The sequence below is a fragment of the Pteronotus mesoamericanus genome, unplaced genomic scaffold (genome assembly GCF_021234165.1).
Source record: "Pteronotus mesoamericanus isolate MK-2021 breed Mesoamerican mustached bat unplaced genomic scaffold, CSHL_Meso_final contig_347, whole genome shotgun sequence".
Lineage (NCBI taxonomy): Eukaryota > Metazoa > Chordata > Mammalia > Chiroptera > Mormoopidae > Pteronotus > Pteronotus mesoamericanus.
The window spans coordinates 10,218,262-10,242,300 of NW_026555137.1; the positions used below are offsets into that span (position 1 = coordinate 10,218,262).

General features: G+C 48.1%; 1 protein-coding gene across 1 annotated transcript in view; it reads right to left on the reverse strand.

The window, feature by feature from the left end:
• Positions 1–16,120: 16,120 nt before the first annotated feature.
• NVL (nuclear VCP like) overlaps positions 16,121–24,039 on the reverse strand; it is a 53,948-nt gene continuing 46,029 nt past the window's right edge. Inside the window, exons 20-23 of the mRNA XM_054576642.1 lie at positions 23,361–23,437; positions 21,050–21,138; positions 18,589–18,659; positions 16,121–16,479 (exon numbers count right to left, since the gene is read on the reverse strand). Coding sequence (XP_054432617.1) covers positions 16,435–16,479; positions 18,589–18,659; positions 21,050–21,138; positions 23,361–23,437 — 282 coding nt within the window. The 3' untranslated portion in view covers positions 16,121–16,434. The remainder of the gene's footprint in view (positions 16,480–18,588; positions 18,660–21,049; positions 21,139–23,360; positions 23,438–24,039) is intronic.

The window sequence follows — 24,039 nt, forward strand, 5'->3', positions numbered from 1 at the left end:
ACAGCCTTATCAATAAAATACTTAATGAATCTAATTGTGTCCAACATCCAACTTCCTTTTTCAGATACACTGGCTCCCAAATTAGAAGCAGCTCAACTCGCATGTCACTTCACTGCAGTGGAAACTGGCTGTGGTCTGATGGTAGATAGCTGGTCTCAAGTGGCCGGTGTCCTGGCTGGCAGGCTGGCAGGCCTGGGTACCTGAAGTGTGTCCCTTTGGCAAGTTTAGTGTAATGTGAACTGTTTGCAAAATAATACATAGTATCAAAAAAAAAATAGTCTGCAATTTGTACCCAACACCAACCCTCAGGCATCCTTCACAGGAGCTATTGTGATATTCCTGTTTTGATCATTGCAGGCTGGCAGGGAAGCGCGGCACCTGCTTCTCAGAAGGACTGGCAGGCCTGCTCGACAGGCCCACTTTCCTCCTCAGAGGACTCTCCTCCCCGCCGGCCCCTCCTGCCTGGGGAACTTCCTAGTATCTTAGAATTTATTGCTTAAAGAAACCATCACTTTAAAGTTTGAGGTGGTCCTAAAACCAACTTTACAAGAGAACTGACTTGCCAATTCAGACACACTGGGCCAGTCAGGAAGAAAGCTCTGGGAAAGGTTCCCGTGGATTCGGTGCTGGACGTGAGATGGACTGCGTGCTCTCCCCAGGCCCTCCCCTGGCCCTGCCTGGAGGACTCCAGCCCTTGCCCATAGCTGCAGGCAGGTGCTGATGTTCCACCTGCGGCCACCCAGCGCTCAGGACCCTGTGCATCACCTGCTGCGTGCCCAGAGCGGACGTTCCCAGGTACATACCCTTTCCTGCCTGGATGGACTTCTGGCCTGCTAGCCCACCTCCTGACCAGCCCGGCTCCCATCGGCCAATTCAGTCTGCTGTCTCTGCCACTGGCAGGGACCTTTCAAAAGAGAAACGTAGGCATCTGAGGGCAGTAGGCACACTGGGCCCCAGAACCATTAAAGTAATACTGAGAAATCCTGTGGCGGTTCTCGTTTGCATGGATTCTCCCTTCTGCCCAGATGGCCTTTTTCCCATCTCTGGTCTGGGAAGGTCATTCTCAGGGTAACTCTCGACAGTGCTTACGTCACTCGGCCCCATGCGCTGTTTTGAAAGTAAGCAGTTTCCCCTGAGGCTTATGGGCAGAAAGATCTCTTACTCAATTCCCCAAACCTGGCAGGGCCAGTGCTTGGCTTGAAGTGAGTGTTTAATGGAAAGAGACCAACAGAGATAGTCCTTGAACTCAAAACACTTCAACAAACAGCAAAAGATGGAGGGCGTTTGGGTAACCAGGGAGTATGGTACCCTGAAAACTAGACAGGTATTCAGCATCCTTACTATTCATCAACTTCTAAATATGCATTATCTTATTTAGTGGTCAACACTTCTTTGAAGTCAACAGTACCACTTCTATCTCCATTTTATAGATGACAAGACTCAGGTTAAGTAACTGGCCCAAGGTCATGCCTAGTGAAGTGCAGAGACAGGATCTGAAATTCAGTCTATGTGGCTCCAGAACCAAAACTTGACCGTGCTCGTGGCTTGTCCCAAGAGCCCGCTCCTGGAAGGAAAGGGAAGGGCAAACCCCCACCACATTCCTATCACCGGGTATGTGTCTGTCCCACTGCCTCACTGGCCGCTTCCTCCGTGTCAGTAGCTGTGGCTGGATCTCAGGTTTTCTTTTAACAATCTAAAAAAACTTTATTAAAGAGTTCCGCTTGTTATTGAACCAGTTACAGAAGACCCGGGCATCATCAGACTCCTCAGATTCTTCTGTCTTTGCTCCACTCTCCTCTGCAGGGACAGCAGTGGGCGGGGTGGGGGGGCCAGGACCTCCTGCAGTACCGAGGAGGCTCTGCTGGAGTTGGCCAGGACCTTTGTAACTGCGGCTTTAATGATGATCTGATACTATGTTGCGTGACTATCGCCTCAGCGTCATGCAGGATGAGACAGGCCACGGGGTGGGTGAGTGAGCGATGGGCGGGTAGCTGCAGGGTGTGGTGAACACCAGGCGAGGTGACGGCCTCACCCCGACTCAGCCTCAGCACCTCAGCAGAAGCAGAGGGATGGACCGACCTAACAATCTGATACAAAACCACATTTAAATCTATAGCCAAGATGCATTTACTCCTTCATCCTACAGGCACTTTGCCAGGCATCAATTAGGCAGGGAGGCTACAAAGGCAAAACGTGGCCCCAAATTCAGGAGCTGATGCTCTGGTGCCGGGACATGCATGGAATCAGTTCAGTAATAGGAGAGTCATAATGCGCTGGAACTGAGCAAAGGGCACACAGCAACCGGCATAGACCGGCTGTCGGAACCCTGCCAGATTGATTATATACGCAGCTTATCATTTTAATCTGTGTTGGCCTGGTGAGGGAGCTATCAGCCCAGCCCCCACACTTTCACAGGAGGAAATGGAGAGATTTTGCAGAAATTAGCTGAGAGCACACACGGAGAGGGACTGAGCCTGGCTCTGCCAAAGCCTGTGTTCCTTCTATTCCACTGCCCGGCTGACTTTGGACAGTGATGTGTTGTTTCTTGTCGTGTTGGGAAAGTCTCCCAGAGGCCTTGGCCACCTAAGGCTGGGAAGACCCCGAAAAAGATTCGCTTGGAAACCAAGAGCACTAAACCCCTAAGATCCCCTTGGAAGGTTCGATTCCGAGACTAGGACAAGCGAGGCACCTAGCAAAGGAGGCTGAGGGGTGCGGTGATGCGCAGGGAAAGTCCCGACGGGAAAAGGAGCAGAACCTGACAACAGGGATATGTAGGTCAGATCAGGCTGCAGGCACTTCTTGGCTGGAAAATTAATGACAAGGTAGAGGCAAGTGAAGAATGGGAGAGTCATCTGAAAAGGGACGGCTCTGACTTTGCCAAGTTAAATCTGAATCGGCAGGTGGCTTATGAAGCTAATACCTGGACCCAACCAAGGGGAAGCTTTTAGACAGTGACACGTTACTGCCATTCAGAAAGGAGTTGCTGTCACAGGACATGTGTGCCTTTATATGTGATCTGGCACATAAGACCGAGGCAAGGGGTCGAGGACAGTGTCCGGGAGGGTCCTCTGTAACCAAGCTGCACAGAAGGTCCCCCCTTCTCGGATCTGGGGCGCACTCTTAGCGTTTTCTTCTAAGGGTGGAAACCGAAGAAACACAAGTAGCTTTCTTACAGAGCCAAGAGTGGGGTGTGTGTTACAAGGCACCCACATCTGTATCTGCAACCCTGGGAAAGACACAGAATGGGGGCTTTGTGGAAAGGCCTGGGGACCGCACTGCCTCAGTGCTGGACTCCACTCCTCGTGGCAGCTGCCGGCTGATCCAGGGAGGGCCCCTGTGATCCCCTGCCTGTGAGGTTACTGTCAGAGGCTGCTGGAACAGGCCCTCCGGAAGGGTCTAGCAAGACCCTGTATAGCCTTCCATGTGTCAAAAAGGGAAAGGGACTGACATTTGTCCAATTAATTTTTTTTAGGGGAAGTCATTTTATGTATAATTTTTTTTTATCCTCACCTAAGAACATGGTCAACTTTAAACAGGAGAAGGGAGGGAGAGCAAGGAGAGAAACATTGATGTGAGAGAGACACATTGATTGGTTGCCCCTCGTACGCACCCCAGCTGGGGACCAAACCCACAACCTAGCTCGTGCCCTCACCAGAAATCAAACCTGCGACCTTTCAGCGTATGGGATAATGCTCCAACCAACTGAGTCAGGGCTGTCCAGTTAATGCTTTATGCCTCAGATTTCCCTCCCATTTAGTAACTGAGATTTTTCTTCTTCTTCTCTCTCTCTCTCTCTCTCTTTTTTTTGACACAAGGCACTGAGTGTCTCATTGCCTTCCCACCCTCAACAGCAAACTCTCATCTTTATCGTCAAACACCTAAACACCTGCTTTCCCCTCCAGGCTGGGCCAAAAACATGCTAGAAAGTGAGTTCTTTCCTGGCGCCATCTTTAACAAAAGCACTCAGTCACCTTTGCATGTTTGGAGCGGATGTCTGCTTCAGCGCTGACGGGAGGCGCTAGCCCACCGACCTGTGTTTCTGAGCTCTGCAAGGTCCGCGGCATCCTGGCCATAGAAACTGCCCTCTAAATGACTGCCGGCCCGCCGGCTTCTTTCTTGGCGCACTGTCTCTGCCTTGCAAGTGGGGTCACCGCGGTACAGGGTCCCGCGCAGGCCTCCTTACACCTCTGCTTTGCAAAGGGACGCGAATCATCCTAACTGATTCTGGCAGCTCGCCCCACTGCACCTCACGGTGAGGACTCGCAGCTGAACAAGGACGGCGACAGATTCTAGTTGAAACCCTGCCTTCCCTCCATGGGATAAAAGCAACTTCATCCCTGCTACTGTCTCAAAAACAAGCAGGTACAGAGAAGCAAGAGAATTCACCCAAAGTCAAATCTGAATGACAAATTCAACAAATTCCTCCAGAGCTTTCTCTTTCCCTTAAAAGCACCTCATCCTCTCTGGCTGAGGCCGTGGCCCGGGGCCATCAGACCAGCCCTTCCGGGGTCCCAAGCAGTTTGGCTAGAGGTGGTTGTTTCCACCAGAGGGACAACAGGTTGGGGCAGAGGAAAGGATTCAAAGACCAACTTCAAATCCTCTTCAGTCCTTCAGGCGCTGAGTTGGTTCCTAGTTCTTTCCCTTTGTCATCGTCAGATTTCTCCAGCTATTTGCGAGATGCCACCCCTGAGCAGTCAGGTGACATGGACACACGCCAGGTGGGCCCAGGTGGCCTCCTGCAGTCCTCTTGTCCCTCAGAGGCAAGTGTGAAAGTGTAGTGGGAAAATGACTGTCCTATTTCAATCCAGCGTCATTATCTCCTTCGAAATCTGATGACAATAAAGGAGGCAATCTTCATCTCATTTACGGGAGGAGGAAACTGAGAATCGCAGTTGGGTAACTTGCCTCAGGCTGACCAGCTTCAAGTCTGAGGAGCGGCAGAACCAGCAGCCGGAGTTAAACTAGCTTCGTCCTAAGCCAGGCCCTTGCCACCGCACCATGACGGCTCCCTTCAGTCACTCACCGCCCCAGAACCTGTTGTTCACGTGTTCAATGAGGGGCCTGGGGTGTCGGCTGCACCGCAGGTTGGCAGGATTGGGGGGGTGATCTTCTATGGTGAGGGCTGGGCCCCCCACTCCCCACATCCCAGGGACAGATAGCTGATGAGACACAAAGCTGTCGTGGCAGCCAGTTCAGGTCCAAGGCTGCGCTTCTGGAGACAACGGGGACCTTGCTCCAGACCTGTGGGGACCTGGCTGCCCTGAGAGTCACATTGGCTCTGGGTGAGTCTGCTGAGCGAACTAAAATGTAAGCCAGGAAGAGCTTTAATCTACATCACAGAATTGTATGTTAAGAAGCTAAGTGACTTCTTAGGACTAAAGAACGAAGTATAGGAAGGGGCCTGCTTATTCCCAGGGGATGCTGACTAACCTGCCTGCGCTCATGGGGCCCCTCCCACGTGCCTGGAGCTGGGCTAGTCTCTCCCTGCGCTGCCATCCTCCATGGGTATCACCCTTGTTTTGTAGTCGAGGAAACAAACACATAGGAAGGCATCGGTAACTTGTCTAAATTCAGTCGAAACTCCGATCTAGTGTCTAAATTCACAGTCTGCATTTTTTTTCTTTAAGATTTTGTTTATTTTTAGAGAGGGGGAAGGGAGGGAGGAGGAGAGGAAACACTGATGTGGGAGAGAAACATCCATCGGTTGCCCCTGTGCACGCCCTCCCCACGGAACTGACCGCAACCCCGGCATGGGCCCCGGCCAGCAATCAAGCAGGCGACTGTTCGCCTTCGCAGAACGACGCGCAACCCACTGAGGCGCACGGGTCAGGGCCACGGTCCACACGCTTCTTAAAAAGGATTCACAAAGAACATTTTTTGTTGGAGTTCAGAGTCCTCTTTCTAATTCATGTGACACGTGAAGTTTTTAAAAGATAATACCCATGCTCATCTCTCCCAGGAACCTGGGCAGCAAGCCTGGCGCTGGGTCCCAATGCACGGGGCGGGGGGGGGGGGGGAGGGAGGTGCAGAGCGTAGCCTGTAGCCTCCTGCCGCTAGCTCCACATGATGACCCGTCTGTGAAGTGCATAAGGGGAAATCCAAACAGAAGGGACTCACATTGAAGACCAAAGGCCCCAACAGCAGCACTCTGTAAAGCCCAGCTTGGATCATCCAACTGCCACGGGGAGAAGCAGACACCACCGGGGCCCAGCCTGCCAGCGGGAGCGGGCATCCAGGCGTGGTCAGCTCCTCCAACCACTGACCCCTCCTCCGACCGCCCCCGGCCTGCAAAACCCAGCTGCCAGGGCCCAGGACAGAGCACTGTGGGCCTGTGAGGGGGGCGCTGGGAAGGGACCCCACACTGGGAGGAAGCCACATCACCTCCAACCAACGCAGAGCAGCAGCGGGGCAGAAAAATAAGATCTGAAGTGCCCCCGGCTCCTGGAACAAATTAGGTAATTTCTCTCAGCTGGTTTCCTTATTGGTCAACCTCCACCTTAGGGCTGTGGGGGTGGCATGTGGAGATCCTGTGTGAGGGACACTGTCACTGCCTGGGTTTGGGTGGTGATGGGTACTACTGCTACTGGGAACATCAAGGTGCTGGAGTCGGTCATTTAGGACAAAGGGTATGTCACAATTGTTCTAAGCCACGGCAGTTCATGCTTGCTGCCCAAACAATGGTCTGAGGTTGTTTTGGGGTTCTTTTTTAGAATTAAAAAAAAAACTGTGGTAAAGTACACATAACAAAATTTAGCATCTTAACTATTTTAGGGGTACAGTTCTGTAGAGTTAGGTACATTCATGGTGTGTAACCAACCTCCAGAACCTCTCACCTCCAAAACTGAGAGTCCACTGCCCTGCCTCCCCACCCCCTGGCAACCACCTTCTATTTCCATGACTTTCAAGCAGTAAAACTCTTAACTCTGCACGTCGGCGCACACCGCGGGCATTCCCGAGGACGCTGGCACACGAGGGCGGCAGAGGCAGTTGTCCCCGAGGGGAGCTGCACACGCCCCAGCCGGAGCCTGGGGCCATTTTAACACCCTCCTGCACTGCCCCTCACGGCTGGAGGCGGTGCGGGGGCGCTCACCCTTCCCGGGCGGCCCTTGCCCCCGCCTGCCCCCTGGCCCGCACTCCAGGCCTGAGGCCTGGCCGTCGCCGAGGTTTCCTTCTTTAGCCAGCGGTAAGCGATATTCAAGCTGATCCTGGTGCCTTACATTTCTCTGCACTCCGTGCAACTCAAATATTGAGATGGTGTGGTTTTCTAACTATCTGATTTAAATAGATACTTGTTCTGGGACTGGAACGGCCACATGAAATGGGGTTTTCAAAACTCAACTTCCCGTGGCCATGGGCGTGTGGGCAGGTCAGGCGGCCAAGGGGCAGAGGTGAGGTGGCGGGTGGAAGGGGGAAGGAAGGAGGAGCGTCGGCCTCTCCTCTCCCCTCCCCAGTGCCCTGACCTCCCACACGACTCACGGACGCGCGTATCGGCATGCACACACAGTTTCCACACTACAAGCCTAGAGAAGACGCCTCAGAATGGAACCTGCTTTGCCAGGACACTGATCTTGGACTTCTTTCTCAGCCTCCAGAACTGTGAGAAATCCATTTCTATGATTTAAGTTGCCCATTTTGTTACGGCAGCTGGAGCAGACGAACACATGTGATACCAGTTCTTGTAGGCAAAATCATGGAAATTTGTGCTGACTGCAAACAAGATGTTAAAAAAAAAACAAAAACAAAAACAAAGAAGACACATAATGCAACCTGGGTTACCTACCCAGCACGCTGTTAGTGGCCAGCCCTCCCCTGGAGCCTCGGGGTTGCGCCGTGAGCAAGGCCTAGGCTTCCTGCAGAACTGCGAGGCGACCTTGCGACCTTTCCTGTCAGTGTCTCTGCCAGCAGGCATTTCTTGCTACAGGGTGGTGGTTCCCAGGAAAACCAGGCCAAAGGATTCTGGCCCCCCGGCCAGAGGGACCTTTCACCTCTTGGAGTCTCGGCAGGAAGGGGAGTGACTGGGGGAGGACAGGGCTGGAAAGGGACGAGAGCAACCTTACAATCAGGGACAACAATCGCCTCCACCCATGAGACAGAGGAAAACTTAGAGGCAAAGGTTAGGAAAGTGTGAATAGTGGTGGCCTTTGAGAAGTGGGGCTGTGGACAGCTGGTGCACCTTCCGCGACCTCTCTGAGTTTCTGTGAATTCTTTACCAACAGCGTGCGCTGAAGGAAACTGCCCGCGAGCGCGTTAGCACACGGCTCTCCCACACCTCAGCCGGTCACTGCACACTCCTGCCTTTATTGTGCCCACAGCCAGTGCTCAAGTCCTCTCTCCTTTCACGAGTCGCCCATTTTTTGCCTTGTGACTAGGACTGTTTAACCCTAGACCTTTAAACGTCTCATTATTGTTCTTTGTTTCCTTAAAGAAGGGGTTTACAGTGGATAAGACTTGCCCAATTCTTCCCCCACTCTTGCTGCAGGCAACTCCCACTCTATGTGGTTACTTTCTCCATCTCTAATTACAGGATAATAGTCGCACCTCCCTCACAGGGTTATTGTGCAACTGAGTAAGTTAAAACGTGTGAAGGCAGGTAGCTCACAAACAAGACACTGGTAATGACCTGGGGTATTGACCTCAGCCCCCTGGTGATGATCTGAGAGGCCACCAGGCCTGCGGATGCACTGCTCTGCACCCATCCCCCGCCGAGGGGTGACGGGACTTCCATACCACAGATGAAGCTTGTGACAGGTACAAGGCAGTGACGCTCTACCCTGGAGAGGCTTCCTGTACAGTGAGGAGGACAGATCTGTCATTGTAAGACCTGCCCTGAGATCCAAACATTTGTCAGGGAGCTGCCTATCAATGGGGAAGAGGCTGACCAGGTGTCGTTATTTTTGTAGGGTTCTGATGAGGAGGCTAGTAGAATGCCTGGGGACAGAGGCAAAGTCAGAAGTAGATTCCACTGTTTTGCCTCCTTGGATCGATGATGGGCATTTATGCTGTGTGGCCCACGTGGGTCAGAGTAAGGAGCTTCTGGGGAATGGCAGACTCGCGCACGTGACCCTTCGCCCTGACCTTGTGGAATGTGCAGCAGTCACCTGGCTGCTCCCGCTGCCCAGCGCATGCTCCCCGAGCCCTGCAGGGCTCACTCGCACTTCCTGTGCTGACCTGTCCGTGCTAAATTACCAACCGCCCAGCAGACCACGCGGGGAGCCTCTCCAGGCCCTACCCTCCTCCTCCTGCCCTGCACTCGCCGCTTGCAATACGTGATATGTGTGTGTACACACAGGCACATACACACTTGGACTTATTGCCTCTGTGTTCCCCCCACTTTCAGCCCCCAGAAAGGGCCCCGGGGGCAGGGACTTTAATTTTGCCCAGAGTTGACCTGCCAGCAACTGGCCCTGAGCCTGGCTCGCAGTAGCCAGTCAATGATTAATGAAATCTCTCCTCCCACTTACATTACTGCCCTTCAGTTTCTAATTCAAGTTACAAGTGGACTTCAAATTACCATATCTATTGTGCCCTGATGCCAATTAAAAAATCATTAACCTCACCTAATACGAACTTGGCTTGATTTTAATCTGCCACCTGAACCTGTAACAGGCCCCAAGTGAAGACAAATGTAGAATCCTTCAAGGTTTGAGACCTAAAGAAATTTCGAAAGTCTTGTCTTTTTCTGTCCCCAGCTGTAGTACACGCTAAGCAGTGCTAAGAAGGGCCCCAGGCATTTGCCCCTTGTCCCCTTTGCTGTTAATCACACAAATGTCCTTGTCCAGGCCAATCAGCACTGCCTTCCGACTTCAAAATGCCTCCCTCCCGCTCAGAAGAAGCAGGTCAAAAATATGCAGAAGCAGACTTAAAAAAGAGAAAAAGGAACTTCGTGAGGTTCCACTGGGGTAAATTTTAATTTTAATGTGTGAAGCCAACAAACAGCCAGCTGACTGGGCTTGGCTGCGGGGAAGCAGATGAAGCGGGTAGAAGGTGTGGGGGGACACAGAGACATGGCTTTGTTCGTGCTCATCTGACACAGCTCTCCACACAGATGCCCTCTCGAGAGCGACAGAGGCGTCTGGCCTGCGCGCGTTCCGAGGGTTCGCTGCTTCCCAGTGAGTCAGGCTGGCGGGAGGCCAAAGCTCACAGCTCTTGCTTTGCCTTCCGCTTGGCCGAGGGAGGCTTCACCTGGGCGGGGGAAGTCATCTCGGTAAGTTAGGGCCTAATCACTTCTACCTCACCCCTCCTTCAGCCAAGTCATTTTTCCCAGAAGGAACCTTTGACACTAACAATGTTCTTACTGTTAAATATGTCATAAACACAGAAAGGAATAGAAAATGGCTGTGTATAGCTTAAGGAATCGTAATAGAAACTGAGAAGGGGAGAGGGACACGGGAGGCGTTGGTCAAGGGTACAAACTCGTTAGAGAAGGTCAAGTCCTACGGCTCTCAGGACAGCACCGTGCCTGTCGTCACTGATACTGCGCTGTATACAGTTGACCGTTGAATGATGAGGAGCTGGGATTCTGACCCCTGCGCAGGTGAAAATCCATGCTTAACTGCTGACCCTCCAAAAACGTAACTACTACGAGCCTACTGTGGACCTGAAGCCCTACTGATGACATAAACGCATATTTTGTCTGTTATATGTGCTATATACTATATTCTTCCAATGAAGGAAAGAAAATATTAAGAAAATCATAAGGAAAATACATTTACAGTAAAAAATCCATGTGTAAGTGGAGCCGTGCGGTTTAAACCCACGTTGTTCAAGGGTCCACTGTACTTGGACATTTGCTAAGACGGTGGACCTTAAGCCAAGTGTTCTTATCAGAAATGGAAACATAATTAACGAAGAGGGTAGAAGAAAACATACCTCCGGACTCATCGAGTTGCACACATTAAGTATGTACAGCCTTTTGTATGTTAATCTGCCTCAATAAAGTGATTTAAGAAAAAACAACAAAAAACAAGCACCACAGAGGGTCCCAGGTGGCACCTCCTCACATCCCCTGCTCCTCAGAGGTGGCCTCTCCCTTGCCCACCTTTTCAGTTGGGTGTCTCTGTGTGCATCTCTACAGAAACCATTGTTTCATTCTGAAAAGCTGCGCAGCATGTGCAAACCTCACTGTAGGGCAACGGCGACAATGTCCCCTGGAGACGCACGGGCCCTGAGGCAGCCAGGGCAGGGTCTGGTTTCAGTCCCCTAAGGGCTCCCTGGGGCCCCTCTGAGGGTACGTGGCAGGGCCACTGGAGTGAGGTGCACCCTGGCCGGCAGAAATGCGGCCAAAGAGAACGTGGACTGCGTGCCTCCAGACTCAGCCCAGCTGCCGGAGGCCGAAAAAGCAGCCACGTCTGAGGTGGAATCGGTGTCCCCAGGTGCTCCGGGAAGCGAGGTGTGGGCTTCTTCAGTGAACCGACAGAAGCAGCCAAGTACAGATAAGTGGGCCAGGCACACCTTGGACATTCTGTTTCCATGTTCAAAGACTGTAGGAGGGCGGTTGATTGTCATGTGACTATAACCCTTAACATGTCTTTTTTCTGAGTCACTGCTTAGGCCTGGACTGGCTGCCGGCCTGCCTGGTCTGGGGCAAAACCGCCCTCCCCGAGGGCTCCCTTACCCTCCCTCCTGTGCGGGACCCCTCTACCCCATGTCTGCCTTTTTCCTTGGTTCACGCCCTAGTTTTTCGGGATGGTCTGACCTGGATTCAGTAGGAACTATCAACGTGGACGGAGTCCCAGAGAACTAGGAGGGTCAAGAACTGAACCTGGAAGAACTTAACTCTGCCCCGACGCGCCCTCAGAAAGCCATCAGGAAGACGTAAACAGAAAACCCCGAGACCTGGGCGCAGGGCAGGCACAGGCAAGCGGGGAGTGTCTAATGCCGGGCAACCCGGTGTTCAAGGCCTGGAGCTTGGATGTCAGGCCCGGGCTGCGGGGCTCCCACCAGAGCAGCGGTTTAGCCTCGCAGGACGGTGCCAGCTGTTTCTGGGTGCTGAGCAGCCTGGGGGGACAGGAGGAGGCCAGTCCCCTCCGCTCACTCCCCTGGCAGGCCCCCCGTCTCCAGGGGCTCACCAGACGTGCCTCTGTTCTTCCCGACTTCCAAGTGTACCGACTGGCTGCTGTGCAGAGGTTTCTGATACTAGTCGGCCAAGTTCAAAGGAAAGAAATGCTATACACTACTGCCTGAAGATTATGATTACAGGTCGCACTAGTCAATGAAGGCGGGACATTTCAGTAATTCCCCAGGAGACATGCCACAGAAGTCCACTTCCTGCCAAAGTAGCCAGTACGATGTGAAACAATGAGACTTTAGAGTTGAGTCTTGAATTTGGATTCCCAGATGCCGCTTAGCTGTGTGACCAAGGTCGAGCTGCTTAACCTCTCTGAGCCTCAGTTTTCTCGAATATAAACTGAAGAGTCCAGTTTCGATGAATTAGTAAATCATGTTTGTAAATCCACCTTCCTATTCTTCCCCATCCTGCGCCACCAGGCAGTGACCACGGCCTGACGCTGTTTGTGGAAGCGCTGATGCTCCAAACCGGGGCCACGCGAGGTGTCAAGTTGAAGAGGGTGCAAATACATTCATTTTTAATAAATAAATCTAAGATGGACTACCAACTAAGGTGGGCAATAAAGGATTAGAGGTTATGAACATTACTTCCACATTCAAGTTCCTAGAGAACTGAGGATGGTAAGACAATCGGAAAAAAGCCCCCCGTGAAGTAGGTGCTCAGAGGCGTTCACACAATCAGTTAGCTTTTGATCCCCTTTTCAGGGAGGGCTTTTTAATTCAAAAAACTGATTTCCCTCTATGCTACAAAGCAGCATTTCTATGGCTCCCCGAACTGTATCCCCACTTCCTAAGGGCTCAGTTATTGTGAAACTCATGTCTTCCGCAATATTAATTTCAAGGAAGTTCAAGGAGTCAAAGTCCCGGGAGTATGAAGAGAAGCAGCCATTGTCCACCTGCCAGGCTCACTCCCGGTCAGCCAGAGTGGGAGAGCAGGTTTTCCCATCTGTGCAAAAGGAGAAGGTAATTAGAATTTCAGTTGTAATAAATCCATATAATCTCCTCTGTAAAGCTGCTGTTCTAGACAATCCTTGCGTAGGCCACGCTCTTAGAAAGTTTCCTTTGAGCAGTTTCCAGGGAAAAATGCTGCTAGAAAAGGGCTCTGGGGTGACGGAACACCTCCCCAGCTTTGCTGGTTTCCCTTCAGGGAGCCATGGAGTCCCAGTTTGATAGGTGCCTGGGGTGGAAACCACAGAAAACCTCCATTAAATCTTCCCAATGTTCAGTTCTTAGGAGACACTGTGCTGGCCTCAGGCTATTTGAACAATTTAACCCAAAAGATGGGTATCAGACCAAACCATACCATTTATATCAACAATATGAATGGCAAAATTAAAAAAAAAAAAACCAAACTGAAGCGATCCCCCGATGGCTTGTTTCCTCAGTTTGGGCATGTGGTAGATACTGTGACTTTAAAGACGACAAAGACGAGGGGACAAGACTTTGCAATATCTAAAGAACTGGGCTCACCCACAAGTGACTTGCTGACAATGGGGAAAAAAAGCCAAAACTGTGGGACAGACAGCAATGGCTGCTAATAAACAGGCTGCTGCTCAGGGAGCACCCGTCAGCTGATAGCCAAGGAAATGCAGCACCAAACCACAGGCCCCTCATTGCCCTCCAACCTGTTAGTCCTGATTAGTTGACCCGTAGAGATGAATGAGGCGATGGTATCCATGCTGTTCCATCAGTTCCCTGGTGTCGAGGAAGCGGCTTGGTGCGTGGGAGCCGCGACGCTGCAGTTGTCCGAACTGAAAACGGCGGGCAGGCTGGAGCGGCCGGGGACGCTCCCCAAGGATGGAGGACCTCGCCGTCCGTGCCATGAAGATCACCTGCGCCAAGATGTGGTATCTGGGACAGCTGTCCAAAGGACTTGGTGTTACAGTGTTGGTTCTGGTAACATTCAGTCAGGCCATTTTAACAGTTGGGGGTGGAAGAGAAAGTGAAATTTTTAGTGTAGGTTTTACAAAATGACTAGTCTTTCTTTAGCCTTAGTGAACTACGAAATGTGAAGGCTTTAATTTTGTCAACTTTTATTTTAAAAAAATCTCCCCGACGTTCAATGTGCTTTGCGCCATTGGATGGCTCAGCTGTGCAATTCCAAAGTTAGTTTGTTCCTGTGTGTCAAGTGCCACACAAGTCAGAATGAGCAGGGGCTCTGTCATGGAGAATCGCCACCTGGTACGTAAATGGAACTGATCTAACATTAAGAGCCACGGTTGTGAACACAGAGGGAGGGACTGGGTGAAACTTCTCAGACGGCGCTGTTTCAAGCCCAGAAGCGGGTGCTGTGTTTGGGTGGTAGGAAGCAGGCATTCCGGGTAGCGGGGGACTCATGAGCAAAGGCTGGAAGAACATGGGGCCTCACAGGAACGGCAATAAATCCAGTCGGAGTGGGTGAAGAAGAGGGAGGGGAGGGTTGGGGCCAAAGGTGGCAATGACGTCGGATCGCAAAGGTCCACATTAGTCTAATGAGTTCAGTCTGTTGAAGGATGTTACGCTGAGTATCTTGGAAAGGTGGCCCTGAGTCTAGTACGTGTGAGGCTGGAACAGGAGATGAACGAACTAGGAGGCTGAGTACACATTAGGAAAGGGGATGATGGCTTCAACTAGGCCAGTGTCTGCTGGGACAACAGAAGGGACAGATGTCAGAAACATTTCTAAATAGTAAATGACTGATTACCTGCAGCAGGACTGACGATGATTTCAAGTTCTGGCTTGGGTGATGAGCTCCGTGGGAGGAAGAGCAGGTGTTAGGACAGACGGGGAGTGGAAGCTAAGGAATTTCAGCTCCTCCACCGTGAGACTTTTACTGTGGTCTTTGGGGACGAATGTCCTTGGCTGTGATAAAGCATGGACTTTTCACCTCCACACCTAAGGAAGAGCTCTTGGGAACACACTTTGCTGAGCAGCTCCCTCCTCCTCAGGGTCAAGGGTTACCAGCCCGCACAGGCAGACTGCGCCGCCCTCATGCTGTCCACAGAGCACGTTTTCCTTCTCCCTTGGTTCGTAACCACCTGTCTCTAGCACATGATGCAGGTTCGCTGCTTCCTTTGGTGTTGCCTCCTCTGTGGTCCTAGGCACCCTCTCTTTACACCCCTGCCTTGAGCCTTGTGATATTCCATTCAGATGTCTGTACCGTTCTGTGAACGCCTTGGAAAAAAACGACTGTTTTATCTATTTGATTCGCTTTTGTGTATTTGTACTTTCTCTATTTCAGCAAGTAGCAAAACAATTTGTGTAGAGTGAGGTGGAGTGGGAGTCCTGGACAGAAAAAGCCTAGGTGACCAAGCTCACCTACCCAGCCTGAGAACACACCACGAGCAGCAGCACGGATGAGTGAGGTCAGACATGACACACACCCTTCAAGAAGTGACAGCTAGGGACTCCACAGAGGCACCCAGAGGCCAGCACAAAAGGGCCCCCAAACCAACCTCATCAGAGCAATGTGAACGTCGTACGTAACGGGTAAAACACTGGGAACACAGTACTGCCCTATGGCGAAAGGTAACCTTGCAGGGTAAGAAGCTTCGCAGAACCACCTTCGTCAGGCGATCAGACACACTGAGGACACTGCATCACTCCGCCACCGTCGTCCCAAAGGTGCAGAGCTTGAGACTCATCAAGAGGAAAGAAACATCAGAGAAATCCACACTGAGGGTGTTCTACCAAGCCGTGGGCCTGCGACCTTCGCAAGTGTCAAAGCCAAGACGGAGGAGCAGCTCCAGACACGAGGAAAGCTAAAGAGAAACAGCAACCGACAGCAAGAGCTCAACCTGAACGGGACCCTTCTAGCGTAAAGGGCATCACTGGGACAACCGGGGGAGCGGGGACGGAGCCCGAGGATGGGAGGCTGCGGGGACGGAGCCCGAGGATGGGAGGCAGCGGGGGACGGAGCCCGAGGATGGGAGGCAGCAGGCTTACGGTTCCTCCCCTCACCGACGGTGGGCTGGGCAGGGGCGTAGCTCGGTGCACAGGAAACACAGGAAAGGGTTTGGGGGGGTGGGCCATTAGGCCGGCAACTTCTTTCAGATGGTTCAGGGGAAGGAAGTGCTTTTTACCGTAATCGCAACTTTTCCATAGTACAGTTGAGATTATTTCGGAAAAAAATTTTTTTTTTATTTAAAAAAAGTATCAGTTACTTTATTTTGGCAGTTCACATTTCTTTCCTTAAGGAGGAAGTAGGCTGTTTCCACACAAGGCTGACCAGATGGGAAGAAATCTTCAGCTCCGATTTGGCCTCAGTAATTTGAGAATGAAACGCTTACACGGGACCACATCTGCCAAGCCGAACGCAGCGCCTCGGAGTGTGGGGGCGTCTCTGCCATGGTGATGCATGGGAACCCCTCCCCGCCCGCTGCGGGGCAGTCACGGGCTCAGGGACTGCCTCAGGGCTTCGTACATCACTTGATCCTGAGGAGGGGAGAGAAGACAGAACAGAGAGCTGATGACTGTGGAGGGCTGAATGGTGTCCCCCCAAATTCTTATGCTGAAGTCCCAGTACTTCGGAGTGATTATACTTGGAGATGGGGTCTTTAAAGAGGCAATTAAGTGAAAATAAAGTCATTCGGGTGGGCTCTCCTCCAGCATGGCCAGTATCTTTGTAAGAATAATTTATAAGATTAGCACATGGATGCGCAGAGGGAGGCCCACGTGCAGACACAGAGAGAGGACGGTCACCCGCAAGGAGAGAGGCCGCAGAAGAAACCAACCCCACCAGCACCTTGGACTTCTAATATCCAGGACTGTGAGAAAGCAAACTTCTGTTGTTTATGCCAGCCAGTCTGTGGTACTTGGTTATGACATTTATTTCCATACACATTCCTTTCTCCACAGAATGCCCGTGACTCTCATAACTGCTGATGTACAAAGTTTGCCCCAGAAATCAGGTTAACAGATTCTTACGTCTGTATCTAATTAGTAAAGAGAGCAAAATTCTAAACCATACTGAGTCCAGACTGGAAGAAGAGGCAAAAGCAGAAGCTTCTTATGTAATATGAACGTTTGTCAGAAACTGTCTGTTGTTTTCCAATGGGGTTGCATCATTTTACATTTTCAACAATGTACGACAGTTCTAGTGCTTCGCATCCTTGCTACTCCTTGGTGTTGTCAGTCTTTTACATTTTAGTCATTCCACTCCTATACCTTCATCTCCAATACAGCAGGTTTTAGTTTTTAAAATCCAATTTTGTTAAATTATCCTTTTGGATAGGTAAAATGTTTACAAGGTTCAAAAATACATATAAATAGTTATAAAATGAAAAAAGGCTCTTTCCTACACGGCCCCCATCGATGTATACTTTTAGATTTCCCACTGCATATACTTGCAAACACTAATATTGTCTTTTCCTCTTTGTAATATAAATGGTGGCACATCATACATATGATCTCTGCTTTTTAAAAAAAAATATATTGCAGAGATATTCTTCAGGTTTTTTACAATAGAATTCATTGTATGATCATTCAGAAATTCAATCTTTAACTATTATTATAATATATAATGTTCCAAACAGTAAATCATTTTATGCTGATGGGTATTTCTGAGGATAAAATCATACAAAGGAGTTGCTGGGTCAACATCTGGTGTGGTTATACTTTGATTCAATGACAGGGCTTTTCTGACCGACACCTCGCCAGCTGCAGATGGGAGCCACTGTTTCCTCATTTCCTGGCCAAGAGGGTGGGATCAAGTTTTGAGACTTCTGCCAAAACAGGTAAAAAGTTCTATCTTTTATTACCAGTAAAGGTGGCTGTGGCTGAGTTAGAAGTAACTCATGGACCTGAAAGTTACCACCACCAACCCAACACCCTTAACAGGTTGTTTAGTTGAAAGACAGCCACCTAGCTTAGCGCTTTAGGCCGGAGGCGCTGGGACACAGCAGTCCCTTCAGGTTACAGCCCAGACTCTGACCTCACGTTTTCAGTCAGTCATCGTCATGAGAAACACTGAGCCTGGGTGATAAAGGGCTAACAATGTAAAGGAAAGGGCAATGTCCCCGGAAACGGGTCTCGTGGCTCAGGCACAGGACAGCTCATGAGTCTGGAAACAGAGATGACCGAGTGCTACCTGACTTCATGCAACAATAACCATTTTAACTCACTAAATACACCTTAACAAAGTAAGAAACAACATGTAAAATCTGGCATTTTATGTAAGAAAAAGAGTGATTTTTTTAACCTTTTTCTGACTTTACAGTAAAGATATTTTTACTTTTCTAAAACTTATGGGTAAGTCCCCAGTGCTTAGTTTGGGTAGTCTAGCTCCAAGAAGACACGAAGCTATTTATTGAAAAGGGTGCAGCCAGTCAAAAAGCACATGAATGAGACTGATTAAAAACCCTGAGATTGTAAAACCAGACACAAGAGGTCATTGTCTGAGCTTCAGTCCCTAAGAAAGATGCAAAACCAAGTCTCTCAAGAGCACTCCCACAAAGGCAATCACTTTGCTTATTTTCATGAGTTCATCTCTACTGGTCTAAATTCTAATCTCTCTTCTCTCTTACTTTTAAGAACATTTCTTACCTTTTTTGATATAGATGATTTTACTTTCTTGAAAGCGTCTTCAAAGTGCTTCTGGCTAATTTTGAGTTCACCTGTAGAGCAAATGCGCAAACATATACCTCTGGGTATAGTACACTGGTTGTGATTTTTAACTTAGCTTCTTTTGGGAGACTTCTAAGCATTCAAGAAGAACACTGAGGTCCTGACTGGTGAGGCTGAGTGGGTTGCGTGTCCTCCCGCAAACTGAAGGATCGCTGGTTCAATTCCCAGTCAGGGCACATGCCTGGGATGTGGGCCAGGACCCCAGCTGGGGGGGTGTCAGAGGCAACCGATCACTATTTCTCTCACACATTGGTGTTTCCCTCCCTCTCTTTTCCCCTCCCTTCCTCTCCTTCTAAAAATAAATAGAATCTTAAAGATATATATTAAAAAAAGAACAATGAAGAAAGTAACGATGACAAATTGTTCTAGTCTTTTTCAGAACAATATTCAAACCAGATATAGTCTGTTCATCAAATTTTTTAGACTTTTTCTTTTTCATTTAATTTATATATTTGTAACCATATTTAGTTTTACAGAAATGCTTAATTTTTATATCACACATTTGAGCGCTATCCTCCCCCCCAGCAATCAAAAGTTTATTTTGGGACAAATTTTATAAAAAAGTACTTTGTCTTTAATTAGAGATTCTTATCCCTTAACAACAACAAAATGTCTGTGCGTTTTATTTATTAGCTCCCAGCTTTACTGAGATGTTGTTGACATATGAACGTTTAAGGTAGGCAACATGAACATATGATTCATGCATATATTGCAAAATGCTGCATATAATATGGTTAGTCAACACCTCTGTCCCCGCTCATGATTACCTATTTTTTCGTGTGGTGATGATTTTTAAGATCTCTCTTAACTTTCAAGTATATAATACAGTATTATAATTTACAGTCATCATGCAGTACATTAAATCCCTATAACTTTATTCATCTTATTGCAAGGAAGTTTGTGCTTTTTGACCAACAACAATTTCCCCTACCCTCTGCTCATCAGACCTTAATGCAGTACCACCCAAAGAAACCTACCACTCTCAGATAACCCTTGGTAACCCTGTGTGCATTGTGTAGCCCTAACTTAATAATGATCTTTATGAAGAACCAGAATTGTTTTCTTTTAAGATATATCAAATATATTTAACTGGGAATGGAAAGCAGAATTCCAAGGTATTTAAGAGTGCATAAACATAATCAGATGCTGTGGAGTTATACTATCATAATATACGAAGTGGGGCAAAAGTAAGTTTATAGTTCTGAGTATGGGAAACAGTTTATTCTTGTATTATTTATTGATTATTGCATTATTTTCCCATACAAACTGTAAACATGCTTTGCCTTACCCAATATAATATGTAGATAATATCACAACACTGGATTAGAAGGAGGTTCTAATTCTTTATAAGGTGATGGCATTAGATAAGTAAGAGAAAGCTAACAACTAAATGTAAATAAGGCCTGGCTTAAAATATTAATATAACAACTTATATGATGATAATTCATACTGAAAATAGTAAATTTTTTACACAGATATTGGGACAGAGTATTTACCTAAAAGTAAAATAAATGTGTAGCTGAACACATCAAATGAAAGCAAATGGTATTTTAGTAAGATGTTAATGTAGCAATTTTAAATCTCTTTTATCTTATGGCACACATAAACTAATTAACTAAAATTCTGCGGCACACCAAAAAATATATTACATTTTTTGCCTGACAAAGAAGGTATAATTTTGATTGATTTACATAAAAAAACCAAACAAACAAAAGAAATTACCTACACTTTTCGCTCCAAAATGACTTTTAAAAAAATCAGGTGCCTATACCTGTATTGAGGGATTTCTGGTACCAAGAATTAACTAATCAGATGCCAGCTTATGCCATGTGACCAATATGATGCAACTCTTTTATATGACCTATATATTTATTGTTCAAGACCAGGCATTCACACTGGATGGCTGTTGTTGGGCTGGATGTTGTCATTTTTTAATCTGACTCTCTAAGGGAAAGGAGGTCAGTGCCTCTGACTAACAGTCAGATATTGCATGTTTTAAACATTCTTGCGGGACACAGGTTGGAAACCACCGTACTAATGTAAAGTCTCAAATGACAAACAACTGGAAGTGCCAGCTGTAGCAAAGCAGTGATGTCTGAACTTGGGGACTCACTTGCCAAGTCCAAGCATTTGTATATGATAAGGAAATACCTGATACTTTTTGTTAGAAAGGCACCAAATAACTTTGCTATCATTATGACTGTCAGCCACAGAAGTACATACTATTCTGAAAGGTTTTTTAAAGGTCTCATCAGAAAATACCAGTTTAATATCATAAATAACAGACGCTAGAAAAATGGTCGTATTCTAGGTAAAAAGTGGCTTCAGGTAATCAGAGTGAAAAGTGGTAAGAAGTGAGAAATCCTGGAGAGAATCGCACCTTTTTCATTCCCACACTTCTGTCTTGCCATTTCCTGTCTCAGGGCACAGAGAGAAGCTTCCCGCACCAAAGCAGAGAGATCTGCGCCCCTGTAATGAAAGAAGTGTTCTTATTTATTCTTAGATACTATTTAGACCTGAAAGAAGTCTGAGAGCAATTTTCTTTTACATCACATGAGAAACTGACCAGTCAATGTGGGAGAAACTGATTCCAGCCAGTTGGAAGAGCTTAGCTTTCATTTAAACTATTTTTGACTTTCAGGAGAAAGGAAACCATGGAGGAAACAATGCAATGAATCATAAATAGTCCCACGATAATAACTCTAGATACCCACGTTAACATAAAAAGTTCAGAGCATCGTCAATAGAAACTGACGCGCTCTCTACTGTAAATGTTTCATGGGGCCTGTGTTGAAGATATGACGGCCCATTCCTATGTTACCCAATGTCTAAAATAAACTTCTATAAAAAGTAATTTATGGATCCATGTTCAAAAAGGGGAAAATACAAAGGCTACCAAAGTCTTTGATGCACTTGATTCAAGTTCAAGTAAGTAGACTCATCCGAAGTTAGTTAAAACATGACAAGAACTAACAAGCCTTCATTTAATGGTTCTGTGTAAAAATACGCTGAGTCCACGTGATTCCTGAGTTCAATGAATCAATGAAATACAATGGTGCTGATTGGAGTCTCACCCCATTACATCTTCAGGTTCTTGGAGATTCTCTGAGAAAGAACTTGAATTGGGTACAAAAACCCTATTTCCAGACATTAACCTAATTTAATATACAATGCTGATGATCCACATAATATAAATTAAAGACCCACAGAGTTTAAATTATTAACTGAATCCAATGTTTCTGTTGTAACGGATCAGGGTTATAACACTAATAACCTTGTACATGCTGGGCTGGTCATCCCTTTCCCTCGTTTTAAAGCTGACACTGGTGCAGAGACACCACGGACAGGCAGGATTACAGTGTTTCTCAAACTGCGAGGACAGGGGAACCGAAACCCAAAATGCACACTCTTCGACTCCGACCGTAACCCCTCTGAACACTAACACCCCGCATGACATAATCCAACAGGTTTAGCTCAGGGTACATTCTGTCATCAAAACTGTCTGTTACAGAAAATCTTTTCAGATTTTAGCACTTAAAGCTGTAAACTACTCCCTTAAGTCTCTTGTTTTTACTTAGTAGTAAGTTCATTTAAATGCAGACTGGTACAGATTCAATTCCCAACTAGGGTAGAGATACGTTCTCCTTAAAGGGAAGGACAGGCTTTTACATCTGCCCCCCCAGCTCCCCGCCCAGAACCCTGACCACTTCCCCTTCACTGCTTCTTAAATGGACCCGGCTTCCTGACCAGAGTGTGGCATCTCTCTCAGGGGCTTTGGAGTGGCAGAACGAAGATTGGGACTTGGTGCCCTAGGTGTCCATGTATTAAAAAAGTTGGAGACAAAACTGTCTCCTAACCACACTCCCTGGAAATGATCAGCATGGTTTCAAGTGAAGCCATATTGTTGAGATGATTATACAAAATTCTTCAACCAGGACTGGAAATAACTAAGTGCCTGTGTTACTACCAGCGGATATGTTCTTTGGATATAAATTTACATCGCTGAATAACAGACTCCCGAGGACCTCAAAGGTGGAAACCCCGCCTCGTCTGGCTGGGCCTCGGGGAGCCCTTTAGGGATACCATGAACCTAAGTGCACTGTGGGCGATCAACAGGGCTGTTCAAAGAAGCCAGCGGAGATGTCTTCCTCTGCTAAACTTGAGTTTCATTTTTCTTCTGTAAACCAAAATGGGGCGAATTAACAAATTTCATTAAATACATATGAAGAAGACAACAAAAACTCCAATCACCACAAAAACATGAGTGCTTAAGGCAGAAATGCTGATGTCCTGCTTTTACGACAGGCTGCGTGGATGATCAGGGGCAGGTGTGCTGTGAAAATAAATTCTGAGCCTTGGACAACGAGACACTCATGGACTATCAATGCTGAAGCACCTAGATAACTGGGCAACCAGTCGCAAATACGCCAGAAGGACAGACAGTTTGTGAAGGGCAGCAGAGGTGGTCAGGGAAGCTGAGCAACGAGAGTCAACACCTGAGAGGATCCCCCACTTCCGGCATTACCCGGGGCCGCGATGTGGGTAGCTGCTTCCCTAGGGGAGGGCCAGGCCCTGCATCAGGTGCGCTACAGGATCCTTAACTCAGCCCTTCCAGCACCACCACCCTCCCTCACTGGACACGAGGAAGCTGAGCCTCCGAGAATTAACGAACTTGAGATTGAGATCCTTACGAATAGCCATCGCAGCGATGGTCACCAGCAATCGCTTCCAGATTGACATCTGCGTCCAGCGGGGGTTTGGTGCCACTCTAAAGAAGAGAGGAAAAACCATTTTTCACTGAGGCTTTAAAGACCAGTTCTTTTCCACCTAACAGGGTCTAAATAAATAGCACTGGCTACTTGACTAAATGAATATAACTGACTCTCAGAGAAGTGTTACAAGATTTTCACAAATTTCAATTTTGAGAAATGAGGTGAAGCAGCGGACTCCAAACCTGGGCAAGCTAAAGGCAGTTTATGCTTATGAGGTTTGAAGAATTTGTCTGCAGCTGCAGCAAAAACAAAACACCAGCAAGAACAAAATCACCACCTCCACCTTCTCAAAGGTGAGAAAGCACGTTTCCTCTGCTGATTAAATGTGGCAGAGATTTAAGCCGTCCTTAGTTTAGATGTGCATATTGCTTAGTTTTTCGCTGGCCAGGGAGTGAGAAATAATATTGTAACTGGCCAGGACAGAACGAGCAGGAAATTGCTCTACAATAAAAGCCAAAAGCCCTCTGCTCAATGTGTTCTTTCTTAATTAACCTTTTACCTAAACTTAATCCTGACCTTGGTGCCAATTTCCCTTTAGCTAATACCAAGAGGTGCTAGAAAGGACAAGTATCGGAATAGCCTGAGAATTCCAACACTT